The sequence below is a fragment of the Scyliorhinus torazame genome, chromosome 7, assembly GCF_047496885.1.
Source record: "Scyliorhinus torazame isolate Kashiwa2021f chromosome 7, sScyTor2.1, whole genome shotgun sequence".
Lineage (NCBI taxonomy): Eukaryota > Metazoa > Chordata > Chondrichthyes > Carcharhiniformes > Scyliorhinidae > Scyliorhinus > Scyliorhinus torazame.
The window spans coordinates 41,986,030-42,004,093 of record NC_092713.1 but is presented as its reverse complement, the minus strand read 5'-3'; the positions used below and the strand labels follow the sequence as shown (position 1 = coordinate 42,004,093).

The 18,064-nt window shown below is 53.2% G+C and overlaps 1 protein-coding gene across 2 annotated transcripts in view; it reads left to right on the top strand.

Annotated features, from left to right (window-relative positions):
* The window catches only part of c7h1orf210 (chromosome 7 C1orf210 homolog), a 63,970-nt gene that overhangs the window by 32,351 nt on the left and 13,555 nt on the right, over nt 1–18,064 (top strand). Inside the window, exon 4 of one of the 2 annotated variants that reach the window (XM_072510604.1) lies at nt 10,072–10,236. The exons of the other annotated variant lie outside the window; for it this stretch is intronic. Coding sequence (XP_072366705.1) covers nt 10,072–10,236 — 165 coding nt within the window. The remainder of the gene's footprint in view (nt 1–10,071; nt 10,237–18,064) is intronic. 2 annotated transcript variants of the gene reach the window in all.

The window sequence follows — 18,064 nt, the reverse complement described above, 5'->3', positions numbered from 1 at the left end:
CGCTTTTTGAAACTCCCGCGCTGTTTCCAAGGTCCTGGCTCCCTCTCTCTCCCGAACAGCTGACCTGCAAGGTAAGGAAGTGGTTAAGCAGTACTTACCTCACCCACAGCGCGCCCTTTTAAACTGTCCCCTCTGCCTCGCAGCTCCCGCGCTTTTTGAAACTCCCGCGCTGTTTCCAAGGTCCTGGCTCCCTCTCTCTCCCGAACAGCTGACCTGCAAGGTAAGGAAGTGGTTAAGCAGTACTTACCTCACCCACAGCGCGCCCTTTTAAACTGTCCCCTCTGCCTCGCAGCACCCGCGCTTTTTGAAACTCCCGCGCTGTTTCCAAGGTCCTGGCTCCCTCTCTCTCCCGAACAGCTGACCTGCAAGGTAAGGAAGTGGTTAAGCAGTACTTACCTCACCCACAGCGTGCCCTTTTAAACTGTCCCCTCTGCCTCGCAGCTCCCGCGCTTTTTGAAACTCCCGCACTGTTTCCAAGGTCCTGGCTCCCTCTCTCTCCCGAACAGCTGACCTGCAAGGTAAGGAAGTGGTTAAGCAGTACTTACCTCACCCACAGCGCGCCCTTTTAAACTGTCCCCTCTGCCTCGCAGCTCCCGCGCTTTTTGAAACTCCCGCGCTGTTTCCAAGGTCCTGGCTCCCTCTCTCTCCCGAACAGCTGACCTGCAAGGTAAGGAAGTGGTTAAGCAGTACTTACCTCACCCACAGCGCGCCCTTTTAAACTCTCCCCTCTGCCTCGCAGCTCCCGCGCTTTTTGAAACTCCCGCGCTGTTTCCAAGGTCCTGGCTCCCTCTCTCTCCCGAACAGCTGACCTGCAAGGTAAGGAAGTGGTTAAGCAAGACCTGAGCAACATTCAGGCTTAGAATGATAAATGATAAATAACATTCGTGCCACACAAGAGTAAGGCAGTGACCATTTCCAACAAGAAAATCGTTAATCATCTCCCCTTTACATACCTTACTGAATCCTCCATTATGTGGGTTACCACAGATGAGAATGTAGGTTCAAGAACAGGTCAGAAGCTGGGGATTCTGTGTTGAGTGACTCATCTCTTTGTCATGATATTCATATAAACATATCATGGTGCAATCACACACACACACTGATGGACAGATCAACGGACCAATCAACACACACGCAACATCACAGCCAATCACCAGTGAGAGCACACGCACGATAAAACAGGGAACACCACAGTTCCCGCTCATTCCAGCAGGAGATAGCTCAGAGGACAGAGCTCACGGCGTGCCACTCAGACATACACCATGTGCTGAGTGCCTCTCTAAGATAGTGTAAGGGCTGGGTCCACAAGTTAACGGGTAAAGTACGAACCACAGCCATGAGTTAACAGATGTTGTTATCAAGAGTAATAAAACAGAGTTGTACCATCTACAACCGTGTTGGTTCGTTTGTATAGCGGAACACCGAACACGACATAGTACCAGGATTGGAACCCAGCAACTGTGAGACCTACCTGCACATCTTCAGAGATCCGCCATCCTGTGCCATGGACACCATCAGCCCGCCGCAGCCGCTCCAAATCGCTGGAAACCTCGGCGTCAACTGGAAGCTGTTTAAACAGCGCTTCCAGCTCTTCCTGGAAGCCACAGACAGGGAGAATGCATCGGACACCAGGAAGATCGCCCTCCTCCTCTCCATGGCAGGGCAACACGCCATCCACATCTACAACTCCCTGGTATTCGCGGAAGGTGAGGACAAGACGAAGTACAAGGCGGTCCTTCTTAAACTCGAGCAACACTTCAGCATCGAGGTAAATGAGAGCTTCGAGAGGTACCTCTTCCAGCAGCGCCTGCAGGGTAAGGATGAGCCTTTTCAATCTTTCCTGATGTACCTCCATATCCTCGCGCAGTCCTGCGGCTATGAGGCCACCTCCGATTCCATGATTCGGGACCAGATAATTTTTGGGGTCACCTTGGGCACCCTATGCCAGCAGCTCCTCAAAATCAAGAGCCTCACCTGAGCCACCGTCATCGAAACCTGCGTCCTCCACGAAAACGCGACCAGCCGGTACTCCCAATTCCAGGCGGCCGAATCGGCACGGCAGGGGTCCTACGAGGCCGAGCGGGTCCAGTTGATCGAGTTCCTCCCGGCCCGTGGCCTGGACGAGGGCGGCCATTTTGCGTGCTTTCCGCGGCCTCCCGCGCTTGCACGCACCAAAAGAGACGTTGACGCAGAGGGGCGTGACGCGCAGGCGCATTCTACGCAGGACCGAACTGCGCATGCACGGTGGCGCAACGAACGCCATGACGTCACGACGTGCGGCAACTGTGGATCCGCACATTTAAAGCGGCAATGTCCAGCAAAAAATTGACAATGCCTCTGCTGTGGCAAGATGGGCCACTACGCTGCCTGCTGTCGACCAGCTCAACCTGCCAACGCTCCCCAATTCTGCCAGTCTCGCAGGGACGTGCAAGCCATTCAGCCTCCATACACCGAGTCATACCCTGACGACGTACAGACCGGTGATACCGACGACCGGGAAGCCTTCCGAGTTGCAGTAATTGACAGAAATCGGATGTCCCCAAGTAGGACCCACCAGCCGATGCAAGTGCACATCATTAATCCGGGTGATGAATTTGTGTGCCACCCTAATGGTCAACCGATCACCAATCACATTCCGTTTAGACACTGGTGCCTCCGCCAACCTTATTGCATGGTCAGACTTCTACGCCTTGAAGGTCAAATCACCGATTCGGCCATCCCACTGTCAGTTGGTCGATTACAACGGTAATGTTATCCCGGCCATGGGATCTTGCCAGCTCGACGTTACACACAATGCATACACAGCCACACTGACCTTTGAGATAGTTGGATCCTCAAAGGACTCCCTGGTAGGCGCACAGGCGTGCAAGGTTCTCCACCTCATTCAGCGGGTACACACTCTGTCTCCAGAAGGCACGTCCGATTTCCCAGATGCAGACTTTAGGGCACAGCTCCACTCGCTCCTCGCCCACAACCAGGAGGCTTTCGAGGGCATGGGTACACTGCCCTACACTTACAGAATACGGCTCAAACTGGACGCCACCCCGGTCATTCACGCACCTCGTAGAGTCGCAGCACCACTCAAGGACCGCCTCAAGCAGCAGCTGCAGGATCTCCAGGACCAAGGAGTGCTTTCCCGGGCCACGGAGCCCACGCCATGGGTCAGCTCCATGGTGTGCGTAAAAAAGCCCTCTGGCGAACTCCGGATCTGCATCGACCCGAAAGACCTGAACAATAACATCATGAGGGAACACTACCCCATACCCAAATGGGAAGAGATCACGAGCGAGATGGCCCGGGCTAATATTTTTACCAAGCTTGATGCCTCAAAGGGTTTTTGGCAGATTCAGCTGGTTCAGTCCAGCAGGAAGCTGTGCACCTTCAACACTCCCTTTGGCAGGTACTGCTACAATAGGATGCCGTTTGGCATCATCTCGGCATCCGAGGTGTTTCATCGGATCATGGAACAGATGATGGAGGGCATCGAAGGGGTGCGCGTCTATGTTGACGACGTCATCATCTGGTCCACCACACCACAGGAGCACATAAGTCGTCTTCAGCGCGTCTTTGCTCGGATACGAGAACACGGCCTGCGCCTCAACCGAGCCAAGTGTTCTTTTGGCCAAATTGAGCTAAAGTTTCTGGGGGACCACATATCTATTACAGCCATGCCGCAGCCGGCAGACAAGAAGGCAGTGCTACGCTTTCTCGGGATGGTCAACTTCCTGGGGAAGTTTATTCCCAACCTAGCCTCCCACACAACGGCTCTTCGCCACCTGGTGAAGAAGACTACGGAGTTCCAGTGGCTGCCCGCACACCAGAAGGAATGGGAGGAGCTCAAGATCAAGCTCACCACAGCCCCGGTATTGGCGTTCTTCGTCACCTCTCGAGATACAAAGATCTCGACTGATGTCAGCCAGTCCGGCATTGGGGCGGTACTCCTGCAACGGGACGACACTGCATCATGGGCCCCGGTCGCCTATGCCTCGCGGGCCATGACCCCCCCACAGAACAGCGCTATGCGAAGATTGAGAAGGAGTGCCTGGGTTTGTTAACCGGCATAGATAAATTCCATGACGATGTGTATGGTCTCCCTCAGTTCACTGTGGAGACCGACCATCGCCCCCTGGTCGGCATCATACAAAAGGACCTTAATAAGATGACACCTCGCCTCCAGCGCATTCTGCTCAAGCTCAAGAGGTACGACTTCCAACTGGTCTACACCCCGGGAAAGGACCTCATCATCGCGGATGCCCTGTCCAGAGCAGTGAGCACACCACCGAATCGGGGGGGTTCGTCTGTCAGATCTAAGCGCATGTGGCCTTCACATCAGCCAATCTGCTACCCAATGATGCAAGTCTGGCCCGTATTCGCTGTGAGACTGCGGCTGACCCCCTTCTACAACGTATGATGTGCCACATGACGGAAGGGTGGCTCAAAGGACAGTGCCCACAATTCTACAATGCCCGGGGCGACTTGGCCGTCATTGACGGTGTCCTCCTAAAGTTGGACCGGATTGTGATCACACACAGCATGCACAGGCTGGTCCTCGAACAATTACACGAAGGCCATCTCGGGGTTCAAAAGTGCAGGCGGAGGGCCCGAGAAGCTGTGTACTGGCCGGGCATCAGCGACGACATCGCCAACATGGTGCTCAACTGCCCCACCTGCCAAAGGTTTCAGCCGGCGCAACCCCCTGAGACGCTTCAGCCCCATGAGTTGGTGACGTCCGCCTGGGCGAAGGTGGGTGTGGACCTTTTTCATGCGCTCGGCAGGGACTACGTCATCATAATTGATTATTTTTCAAATTATCCAGAGGTCATACACCTGCACGACTTGACATCATCAGCTGTAATCAGAGCATGTAAGGAAACCTTCGCTCACCATGGCATTCCGCTTACCGTCATGTCGGACAATGGGCCCTGTTTTGCGAGACAAGAATGGTCTTCTTTTGCTGCTTCATATGGCTTCATACACGTGACGTCCAGCCCTCTGCATCCCCAGTCAAATGGCAAGGTGGAAAAGGGCGTCCATATCGTGAAGCGGCTCCTCTGCAAGGCTGCTGATGCCGGATCTGACTTCTGTTTAGCCCTGCTGGCCTATCGCTCGGCCCCACTGTCCACGGGCCTCTCGCCAGTCCAGCTGTTGATGGGTCGCGCCCTCAAGACCACTGTACCATCTATTCATGTTCCTAAACCCGACCATGCTCCAGTACTGCAAAGGATGCGACAGCAGCGTGCTCAGCAGAAGGTGGCACATGACACTCGGGCAACTGATCTTCCTGCCCTGGCGCCTGGAGACAACGTCCGCATACACCTACCAGAGGGTGGCTGGTCGGCAACTGCCGAGGTTCTCCACCGCATGGCTCCCCGCTCATTCCTGGATCGCATGCCTGATGGCTCTATTCGCCGGTGTAATCGGCGGGCCCTTCGGCAGCTTCCGCGCTCGCTACGTGATCATGCACCGGTGCCACGCCCTCCTGTTGTCCCTGATGTCGACTTTGTGGAGCTTCCTGCCACTCTGCCTATTCCTCTATCGCCAGTGGCCAGGCCCATTCCTCAGCCGATGGATCCTGACCCACCCTTGAGGCGGTCAACCCGAATTCGTCGCCCACCTACTAGGCTGGATTTATGAGCCTGTTTGCACATTGGACTCACTGAATTGTTATGCAACAATGTTAATGTGTTTCTCTTTTTGTCATTTCAGGAGTTCTCTTTCGATATTTGATGATTGCACTTGTTTTGTTTGTGGTACAACCTCGTTGCTATGTTGCACCTGACACCTTCCTATGTATATAGTTTAGCCTCATGTACATGTTGTAGATATTGCACACACACATTCAGCTGCACTCAGTACACACCAATATTTATTACCATATAGGCACATATTCTTGTAAAAAGGGGGGATGTCATGATATTCATACAAACATATCATGGTGCAATCACACACACACACACTGATGGACAGATCAACGGACCAATCAACACACACGCAACATCACAGCCAATCACCAGTGAGAGCACACGCACTACAAAACAGGGAACACCACAGTTCCCGCTCATTCAAGCAGGAGATAGCTCAGAGCACAGAGTTCACGGCGTGCCACTCAGACATACACCATGTGCTGAGTGCCTCTCTAAGATAGTGTTAGGGCTGGGTCCACAGGTTAATGGGTAACGTACGAAACACAGCCATGAGTTAACAGATATTGTTGTCAAGAGTAATAAAACAGAGTTGTACCATCTACAACCGTGTTGGTTCGTTTGTATAGCGGAACACCCAACACGACACTCTTGACACCCTAAAAGCTGTCTATCATCTACAAGGGACAAGTCAGGAGTGTGATCAAATACTTTCCACTTGCCAGGATGAGTGCAGCTCCAACAACACTCAAGGAGTCCGACACTCGCTTGATTGGCACCTCATCCAACCTCTTAGATATTCACTGCCTTCACCACCGGCACACATTTTCAGCAGTATGTACCAGCTACAAGATACACTTAAAGAGTTTGCTGAGGCTCCTTCGACAGAACCTACCAAATCCGTGATCGCTACCACCCAGAAGGACAAGGGCAGCAGATCATAGTTATCATAGAATTTACAGTGCAAAAGGAGACCATTCGGCCCATCAAGTCTGCACCAGCCCTTGGAAAGAGCACCCCACCTAAGCCCACACCCCCACCCTATCCCATTAACCCCACCCCATCTTTTTGGACACTAAGGGCAATTTATAATGTCCAATCCACCAAACCTGCACATCTTTGGACTGTGGGAGGAAACCGGAGCACCCGGAGGAAACCCACGCAGACACGGGGAGAAAGTGCAATCTCCATACAGACAGTGACCCAAGCCGGGAATTGAACCTGGTATCCTGGAGCTGTGAAGCAACTGTGCTAACCACTGTGCTACCGTGCCCCCCTTCCATGGGAACACCATCGCCTGCAAGTTCCTAGCCAAGCCACACAACATCCTGATTTAGAAATATATTGCTGTTCCTTCTCTGTTACTTAGTCAAAACCCTGGAGTTCCCTTTGTAACAGCACTGTGGGTATACCGACACCACACAGACTGCAGCAGTTCAAGAAGGCAGCTCACCACCACCTATTTTTGGAAGGAATAACAGGAAGACAGAGTACTGGGCTAATGGCAAGATTCCTGGTAGTGTGGATGAGCAGAGAGATCTCGGTATCCATGTACATAGATCCCTGAAAGTTGCCACCCAGGTTGAGAGGGTTGTTAAGAAGGCGTACGGTGTGTTAGCTTTTATTGGTAGAGGGATTGAGTTTTGGAGCCATGAGGTCATGTTGCAGCTGTCCAAAACTCTGGTGCGGCCGCATTTGGAGTATTGCGTGCAATTCTGGTCGCCGCATTATAGGAAGGATGTGGAAGCATTGGAAAGGGTGCTGAGGAGATTTACCAGAATGTTGCCTGGTATGGAGGGAAGATCTTATGAGGGAAGGCTGAGGGACTTGAGGCTGTTTTCGTTAGAGAGAAGAAGGTTAAGAGGTGACTTAATTGAGGCATACAAGATGATCAGAGGATTGGATAGGGTGGACAGTGAGAGCCTTTTTCCTCGGATGGTGATGTCTCGCACAGGGGACATAGCTTTAAATTGAGGGGAGATAGATATAAGACAGATGTCAGAGGTAGGTTCTTTACTCAGAGAGTAGTAAGGGCGTGGAATGCCCTGCCTGCAACAGTAGTGGACTCGCCAACACTAAGGGCATTCAAATGGTCATTGAATAGACATATGGATGATAAGGGAATAGTGTAGATGGGCTTTAGAGTGGTTTCACAGGTCGGCGCAACATCGAGGGCCGAAGGGCCTGTACTGCGCTGTAATGTTCTATGTTCTATGTTCTCAAGGTCAATTAGCGGTGGGCAATAAATGCTGTCCTAGCCAGCATCACTAACATTTCACAGACAAATAAAATAATACCAAAAGGTGTGGTACAAAAGCAATACACTACAGTTGCCACAAATCTGAAATAACAACAGAAAATACTGGAAATTTTCAGTGGGTCAGGCAACATCTATGGAGAAAGAAACAGAGTTAACATTTCAGCTCATTTTATCTGAACCATTCGTTGGATTATCTGATTATTATCACATTGATGTTTGCGGCCTGTTGCTGTGTGCAAATTGGCTGCCACTTTTCCTACATTGCAACAGTGACGACACCTCAAAACATGCTTCACTGGCTGTGAAAAACTTTGAGACATTGTAGAAGTCCTTTCTTTCACAGTGCACAGCTGCCTTTATCCGTAGCAATCAGCCACTTCACAGCTATCAAACATTGCTTTGACACAGAGCAATGGCCAGAGAGCTCCGGATCTGAGTCCAATCATTTCTCTTTCAAAAATGTCATCCTTCCTGCTTTGTTCTTGCTCTTTTTTAATCCAACCTCTTGATCTAATCAGATCTATTTTAGCTGATAAACGTTCAATAGCTTCTGCTTCAATGCCTATCTTCACTCTACAGTTTGTCAACAGATGACAGAGGGGAAAATCTCTACTGCGCATTAACAACAGGAAGACTGAAAATATATGATTTTGGAAAAAATAAAATTAGCATCTATATAAGCACCTTTCATGACCTTTGGACATTACAGTCATTGAAATGCTTCTGACGTAATGATGTGATGTAGGCAAATGGGGTGGTCAATCCATGCACAGTGAGGCCCAACATACAATGAAATATCAATCTGAATTTTCTGTTCAAATTTCTGTATTGGGACCTAACATTCCTGATCTTCTAATTCAGACTAATACTACAGAGCCCAGTGTTGTCTATAATGTTAGTCACTTCAACCAGTTTATATTAAAACTTGTTTACTCAGCTACTCTTACTCATGAGGCGAACAAAGGACAAGAGTATATTTGTGCTTCAGCCCAATTTTATTTAATAATCTTATTATCAAAACGCTATCAGAAAAACAACTCTTAACCCTTAATAGAACTTAAGAACACACAGTACTGTCTATCTGAATCTCTACCCGTGCAGTTGAGCTTGGCCAGTCATTTTGCACCGGCATCGAGAAACACGCTGTCAAGCCTGGCTTCACAGAGACCAGGGCACCCAATAAAGGGTATGACTCTTGGCTGAGCTTGCCTCTGAACGCAGGGCCTTCTTCGCGAAGGTTGGTCTCGCACGCCCTCGTCTGTCGTTGCCGTGTCTTTGCTCGGTGGTCTAGTCTTCGCTGGGGGTGGCCTCCAGATGTCTCCTCTTAAACCTCCTTTTTCACGCCTTTCCGGAAGGTTTTCTGGCTTCCAGCCAGGCAATGAGGTTGCCCGGGGGGGGGGGGGGGGGGGGGGGGGGGGGGGGGTCGCAGCACTCAATGGGATTGCCGATTCCTTACATGGAAGACGCCAGGAGCACACTAGGTGTCCATCATCAGGTGCACAGAGTAGCCCTTTTCATACATAAGTGAGGTAACCCTGGAGTTCCCTTTCTAACAGCACTGTGGGTATACCTACACCACACCGACTGCAGCGGTTCAAGAAGGCAGCTCACCACCACCTTCTCAAGGTCAATTAGCGGTGGGTGTCCTTATCTGGTCAAGGTCGGGAACCTCCAGTTCCAGCTTCCAGACTTACCCTTGCTCATCTCTGACCAGCATCTGTATTTAAACTTGGCCTATCGGAATTCATATCAGGCCTGCCTGCTCAAGCTGTTAGTGCGGCTTAATTTAGATTGTCCAATTGTCAGGCCTTTGGCAACTTGGCCACACCAGGTGATATCTAAATCCACCATCCTCTACCTAAAGTACTATTTGATAAGTTGAAACTGCATAAATCCCGCCTCCCACCCGAGGTCAATGGACCTTTCAATTCCCCAGTTAAATTATCTATCCCACACGCAACAATGCCCGCAGCGAGTGGAGCCAGAAAACTGACCAATCATGGCTTTGTATTTCACCGAATGCCCCTGTCAATGTGGGAACTGCATCGACAGACACTTCATTTAAGGTGCCCATGTGTAGAATTAGAATGACCAAAATTTGGATATGCTTTGTTGTGATCCACAATATGCAGAACCAAACAGTACTTTGAAAGCCTTTCTTCCTGTCAGATCTGAAAGAAGAGATACGGTGCATGTTCCCGTCTGAGCTCCAGGGAATGAACTTGCTGAATCTGGACCTCTCGCCTGTGGTCTGTTCGGAGAAGACTAAAAGATTTCCCCGCCAGGTGGATTTTGGAACATCAGCATTCACAGTCACAGCTGTCACCAATCAGAGTAAGTCATGAGCGTGAACAGAAATCTTTGTCAATTACTTTGTTTGTATGATGTATTTATTTGTGTTTGGACAATCATAGACTGTCACATGAGAAAGATGGGACATTCACCACAAAGCCAGCACCAATTCCTTTCAAAAGAGCTACCAGGTGTCATAAAAATACACCTTCACCACCAACGAGTTGGAAATATCTGGGAGTAGTCTGCCCAATATTATTAAGTGTGGTCTCCAGCGGGAAACGAGGTACGATTCCCATTGGGTGGCTCGGCACGATTCAGATCCCAAGGGACGGGGATGTTTGCACCGGCATTGAGAAATACGCTATCAAGCCTGGCTTCACAGAGACCAGGGCACCCAGTAAAGGCCTCCACCTCCCCTCCCCACTCCCACCCTCACCTCTCCAGCAATGAGGCTTCAGTGGTTCCCCCCTACAAACCTTGCCAGCATCAACACCATTTACTACCCCTCTCCACCAGCCCACGGATCGCAGGCATCAGGACCCCCCCCTCCCCGCCGCCCCCCCCCCCCCCCCCACTGGGTTTCTCTTCTCACCAGCATCAGATCCCCATCACCCAATTGCCAGTACCAGCACCCCAGACCCCAAAGGTGAGCGGCACCCCTCTATGGGGTCACAAGATGCCCAACCATCCCCTATGTCCCCCTTCATGCTCCTCCTTCATGTCCCATCCCTCTTCATGCCCTATTTCCCTTCAGGCCCCACTGTTTGGCCTAGCACCCTTGGCAGTGCCAGGTTAGTAGTCTGGTCTCTGGTGGTGGAGACCAGTAGTGATTCCCACCGGCTTCAGCTGTGCCGGCAGAGGAGGAAGAATCCCGGGAGACGGGCAAATCTGGCTTTAAACTGAAAAAGCATATTTAAATATGCTAATCAGGATCATGCCCAGCAAGGCCACGGACCGGGTTATGTCAGCTGCAGGGGACTGAGAGCCCCATTAAGGGGCTCTCCCACTGTTCTCCCAGTATAGCTGGATGTGCATCAGGTGCAACACTGGTGGAGAATCGCCCCCATTGACTCTGCTTTAATGATTTTTTTACCCGAACCACAAGATGACTGACTACAGGCTACCCACGATGACCTCTGCCACCCGGGGGTCACGCGGCTCGTCCATTATATCAAGGCCCGCAACCTGCCCTACTAACCGAGGAGGTCAGAGCTATGACCAGGGACTGCCAAATCTGTGCGGAGTGTAAACCGCACTTCTATCGACTGGATAAGGCCCACCTGGTAAAGGCATCCTGGCCCTTTGAATGCCTCAGTATCGATTTCAAAGGGCCCCTCCCCTCCAATAACCGCAATACATATTTCCTCAACATCATAGATGAGTTCTCCCGCTTCCCATTTGCAATCCCCTGCCCCGATATGGCCACGTCCACTGTCTTTCGTGCCCTGCATAATGTCTTCACCCTGTTTGGTTTCCCCAGTTATGTCCACAGCGACCGGGGCTCGTCGTTCATGAGCGACGAACTGCGTCAGTACCTGCTCAGCAAGGACATTGCCTCGAGCAGGACTACCAGTTATAACCCCAGGGGAAATGGGCAGGTGGAGAGGGAGAATGCGATGGTCTGGAAGACCGTCCTACTGACGCTGCGGTCCAGGAATCTCCCAGTTTCTCACTGGCAGGAAGTTCTCCCCGATGCGCTCCACTCTATCAGGTCCCTCCTTTGCACGGCCACAAATGAGACTCCTCATGACCGCTTGTTTGTTTTCATGAGGGGAGCTACCTCAGGGGCCTCGCTTCCGTCCTGGCTGAAGACACCAGGACCAGTCCTCCTCAGAAAACACATCAGGGGCCATAAGATTGACCCTCTGGTAGAGAGGGTCAAGCTCCTACACTCCAACCCCCAGTATGCTTATGTCGAACACCCCGATGGCCGACAAGATACCGTCTCCCTCCAGGAGCTGGTGCCCGCAGGCTCCACCACCATCGCCACCACCACCACCACCACTGCAGCCCCCCCCACTATATCCCGCCCAACCTACCATGTCTCGCGCCCCCGCCCCTATATGGCTCCCGCGCTCCCTCCCGCCCGCCACACCGGTCCACAGGAATGAAGCTCCAGAAGAGACGATCCCAGAGTCCACGCCTGTGCCCGCATCGGCCCCACTTCTGCTGCCAGCACGGATGAGCCCGACACCCGGACCAGCAGCAACACCAGTGCTTCGGCCATCGCAGCGCACAATCCGTGCGCCGGTCTGGCTGAACATATGAGCCCATCACCCCTGCCGGACTTCATTTTTTTTAACAAGGGCGGAATGTGGTGAATGTATAGTACTAGTAATTCACCAGTGGATTAGTATCATGTTCTGCCATTGTGTTACAGCTATGTTATGTTGTTGACCTTGTGGGCTCCACCTATGGGCCATTGTGTGGCTTCACCCACAGGGGGATATGTTGGGGCATGTTCGGGCTCCGCCCATGGCTCCTCCCCTTGAAAGGAAGTATAAAGAGCAGTTGACCTGTAGGCGGTTCACAGTATTGTACCAGTCACAGGCAGGCACTGTTCTCAGCTGATTAAAACCACGGTTTACTTCTACTCGTGCCTTTGAGTGAATTGATGGTCGCATCACACCTCCTCTTCCACCTCAGCCTGTTGTGTGGCCGGTCCTCCATCTTCAGTGGCTGGCTCCTGTTCCTCTGGGGCAGGCTCCGCTGCTGCAGCTTCCTCCTCCTCGAGCAGCTCCAGCTGGTACAGCCACAGTGCATCCCCCTGGGCTGCAGCGACCAGGAGGAAAGTCACCATCGCTGGTTGTATTCCAATATCTATTGTCTGCAGGGAGTGAAAGGCTGACATGTAAGCTTGATGCGCACCACCGTGCACAAGCAGGTCCACCAGGCTACAAAGTGGGCCCGGTTGGCACTACGGATTCTGCTTCCACATCTCCCCACCCACTCCCCCATCCCTGCACGTCGGCCCCGTCGGTGCCCTGGCACCCACCCCTGCTGCCAGTGGTGCTGTTGGTTGGCGGTGTCCATGCCAGCAGAATGCTCACCGGCCGCCCTCGGGTAGGGGCTACTATGGGCATTGCCCTTGGGCAGGCCGCATGATGACCCGCCGGCACCTGGCGGCCAGTTGGGGGAAGGGTGTTGGTATGGCAGAGGATGGGGTTCAGTGGTGGTGGGATGGGGGCACCCATAAGGCCGTGGGCACTCCGCAGAACCAGGGGCCAAGGTGGGTAGTCAGCGGGATGCGCAGCAAGCTGGCTGCCATGCAGGTCGCAGCAATGGCGGTCTGTGCCTGGGCATCTCCCCAGTTCCGTTGGGAGTCACCACAGTTCTGACACCGAAATTGTGACGCCCGCCTTTTCACGCCAAATCGCAATTGCTTTGACAGTAACTTCACTGAAGCCTACTCATGACAATAAGCGATTATTATTTCTATGACGTGTGCGCCAGGGCCAACGCACATGGGACACTCTGATCGCCTCCAGGTTCACCGTCTGGTGTGGGGGAGGAACTGGCCAGGGACACAGACACTGCATTCTAACCTCCCCCCCCCCCCCCCCCCCCCCCCCCCCCCCCCCCGCACTGGCCACCCCCTGCCTGCAACCCGCTCCGTGGTACATACCTGCCGCATTAGGGGGGGGGCGGCCCTGGGTTGGCAGTAACAGCGGGTCTGGTCCATGGGATGGAGGATGATGACAATCCGCTCTGCGATGAGCTCTGGCGCTCTGCATCATTTGGCAATGTCTGATTCCTGCCCACAGTAGCACTTCCCACCATCCACCTGCATGCCAGCTGGCCATTCCATCACATGATCTCATCGAATCCCTGAGGTGGCAGAGATGGGGACAGTCAGGGGGAGGGGGCGGAGGATGGGGAGCCCAGCCCACGCACAGCATCTTCCCATTCCCCCCACCGGCCCCTCACCACCCCCTGTGCCCCCTCTCTGGCCAGCACAGACCAGTCCACCTCTCACACGGATCTGACAGAGCACCGAGACAGATTGTAACAGTGTGAACAGGTGTTTAGTGTGAACAAATATGTACATATACGTGCCCTAGCCCCTATCACTGTACTCTGCCTGCACCAGTGCCAACTTAGCTGGTGTCTAATTTTCTGGCCTCATGGGCCCTAATGCTACGTCAAGGTGGGTCCCAGATGGTACAGCAGGAGTGGAGGCAGCTTGCTGTGATTTGCGCCTGTGACCTGAGTCCCCGTTGGCAGCCGTCTGCTGGGGCGACTGGGCCTGGATGGGCCCGGTGCTGCTCAGGTGTCTCAGGTGGCATGGGCCCCCCTGTTCTGGCCGCTGCCAACCAGATACCCAGAGACAGGAGGGGAGGAGAGTCCAAGGTGCTGCTGTGTTCCGGCCCCTCCCCTGCCGGAGCAATCGGCACGGGCCTCAACACCTCCTCCTCCCTTGGGGTGCCCGATGGCAGCTGTTTACTCCATGGGACGGGGGTGCAAGCGGAATTATCCCCTGAGGCACCCCCTCGTCCCGACCAGAGTCTGCATATTTGCGGCCATGGAGCACAGGGAGTGGACCACCTCCATCTGGAAATGCGCCACATCACCCACTGACTAAGTCACCACCTTCCGGGTCTGTGCCATATAAGTCAGTATCTGCGCCATGTCCCTCTGGGACTGGGCCACCTCCCTCTGGGTCTGTGCCACGTTGGCCAGCACCTGGACAATGCCGCCGACGTTCTCAACCATGGCCCGCTGTGACTGGGCCATGCTCAGGAGCGTCGCTGCAATGTCCAGAAGGCTCTCGCACATGGCTGCCTGTGAGAGGGCCGTCCTGTCCTGGGCCTCGGCCAGTGCCTGCACAAAATGCCCCAGGCCTTGGACGTGCTGATCCACAGCCAAAACTCTCGCTCCTGCAGCCTCCACCGTGGACACCAGCCGCGGTGTTGGCCTGGGTGGAACGCATGGTCGGCACCACTTCCAGCTCTTGCACGCAGTTGGACTCCTCCAACTGCACCTCCAGGTGCTAGATGCTTGCCAACAGCCCCTCACATAGTTCCTGGTTCTGCGACTGCATCTCTGCTATAGATGAGCCCGTCCTTTCTAGAATCCTGAAACCCATCTGGACGGCAGCTAGTTCCTGGGGTCAGCCCGCCCTCCGACTGTCAGCCCCCTTGGGAGTTTCTACCTCCAGCTACTGTGCCGGGTCAGCTGTGTGGTGCGCACCAGATAGTGTCCCAGGAGCCTCTTTACTAAAGTGTCCGACTGAGACGAGTATCTCTGGGATGGTGGAGAGTGTTGGAGACAGCTGTGACGGGAAATCTGTGTCTCCCCGGACTCGAGCTCCGGAATCTGGGTCGCAGGCATATAGCACTCGTCCGTGGCGGTATCCGTGTCGTTGGACGGCACACGGGGTGGGGGGCTCATGTTGCAGCACTGGCTGGGGGCGGGGGACACCAGATGGACCCGGACCACCACCAGCAGGTCCTGCAAGACACAACACCAAACATATGATTAGACCGCGGGCCGGGGGGAAATGGGGATGGTGGGGGCGAGGATGGTTTTGGGGTGAGAATAGGGGTGAGGGTGGCAGTGAGGATGGTGTGGGGGGTGAGGGTGAGGGTGGGGGTGTGATGGGCTGAGGGTGGGGTGAGGGTTGTGTGGGGGTGAGGGTGGGGATGATTGACACACGTGTCACCGTAACAAAGCAGGGTTGCCAACTACGTCCAGGGCCCGCTGCTCTGCCGCAGATGCAGCGCTCCCTCTCCAGTTTTCCTCTGCTCCCGGCGGTTATGGCCAGCTTTCTCCTTGGCGGGGGAGGGGGGAAACAGAAAACGACAGTGTTAGACAGTCCAACACATGCAGCCTAGGGGTGGGTAGCTGGTGGCCTCAATGGCCAGGGCACCCGTCCATGGTAGCCGGAATGGGTGCGGCATGTGGTACAGGGTGGGGGTTTGGCCACCCTCCTGGGGAGGGGAGTGGGGTTATGTGTGTGTAGGATGGTGTTGGTGCCAGGGGCACATTGTTGCCTACTCAACCCTGGCCGCCCTGAGGTGTCCTAACGGTGTTACTGGTGGCATTCATCGGCTCTGCCATCTGTGCCCACCACAGCGAACGGCAGTAGCTGGCAGAGTCCTTCACAAGCTGGGGTACAGGGTGGCCCACCTCGCCATGGCGTCCAGGTGGGTCTCAGCTCGGCATCCGTGAAACGTGGGGCCACGCGTCTTGCTGCCATCTTGTTGGCTGGTGTGGTGTGTGTGTGGGGAGTGAAGTGTGTTTATGCGGCTGCAGCTCGTCAGCCTCCTGAGTGTCAATCACGGACCCAGCGAATCCAACACCGTTTCCCATTGGAATCAATTGCGTTCCGCGTAGGGCCTGTATGAGCTCCGTGACAGTCGCTGAATACGGTCCAGGTGTGGCGCCAGTTTTGCTGCCGTGGAAGTCCACGAATCCTGCCCCGTCATCGGCATTTAGTCTCAGGAACGGAGAATCCAGTTGAAATATTTTAACACGGGTATTTTAACTCACTAAACCATTCAAACCCTTGTAGAAGCTGTTCCGGGCGGTTTCCCCTGGTATTACAAGATGATATCCTTTTTCCTATGCCCTGCAAACTCACTAGGTTAAATTGTTGCCCATTAACAAATACTGTAGCATTCGAGGAAACTGAAGCTAAGTATGTTCAAGCCTGATAAAATACTTCTGTCGCCCAGTATAAATACACTGACCATTTTCCCTTTCAAATCTATACTTTAAATAACCTCTCTTCAATGACTGCTCCATTTGTGTCAATTCATGCCCACGTTAATTTATTTTCAATTGATAATAATCGGGTACAATGGGTATTTCAGAAAATTCAGTCGACAGTAAGTACCCTTTTTGTCCATAACTCCTGTTTCTTTGTTCATGAGCTATGAAACTATTGGAACCAAAGACTTTTGCCGAGACTTCCTGTTTATTTCCCTTCAGAATTCAAGGCACTTTTTGCGTCCCTTTTCTGGATTACTTTTTTATATTTTGAGTTCCTTCTTGAAAGATACGTTGTTTACTGTCTGTATTCTCACTCCTGAATTTCACTTCTTTGTTGAAGATATATATTTTAACAAAGCCTTTGTGAATTAAGTTACAACAGTGTGCTACATATGACAATCGGAAGGGTGCGATGGCACATTGTAATGATGATGCACGATCAATTGCACAAAGACTAAAGTTGGGTACAACTGTGGCTTTATTACAGTCAGATGCGTGGCCTCCTGCTGCAGCTGGCGAAATGGCAGGGCACTGGAGGTCATGCATATTTATACAGTTCTCCGTGGGCGGAGCCAGCCGGCAGGAGCTACCGGCGAACCTGTAGTGCAGGTCCTACCTTACATCTCCTATTACAGTGGTTCACCACATTCACCCCCTGTTAAAAATGAGTCCAGCGGGGTGACGTGAAACTATATACAAGTAGTGCAATTATGTACAGTGGTAGGGAAAGAAAAGTCCATGTTGACGGTCCAGAGTCCATCAAAGGTTCAGCCAGTCTGGTGCTTTGATGCTTCGTTGGGAGCGGCTTAACGGTGGCGGCGAAGTCGGTGCTGGCGGTGGTGGAGGTGGCACCAATGGCAGTGGTGGTGGTGCTGATGCTGACCAGTCACCGGGGAACTCCGGGAGCGTGCAGAAGTCCTCTTCGTCCTCTTGTGCGGAAAAGGGGAGGGGGGGGGTGGTGCTCTGGTGGTGTCAATATTGGCGGCGCGGTGGAAGGTGGGGGGGCGGGCGCATTGGTGGGAGGGTGTGTTGGGCTGGAACCTGACGGTGCCAGGTCCCTGAGTGAGACAGTATCTTGGCGGCTGTCGGGGAACTCAACGTAGGCATATTGAGGGTTGGCGTAGAGCAGGTGAACCCTGTCCACCAAGGGGTC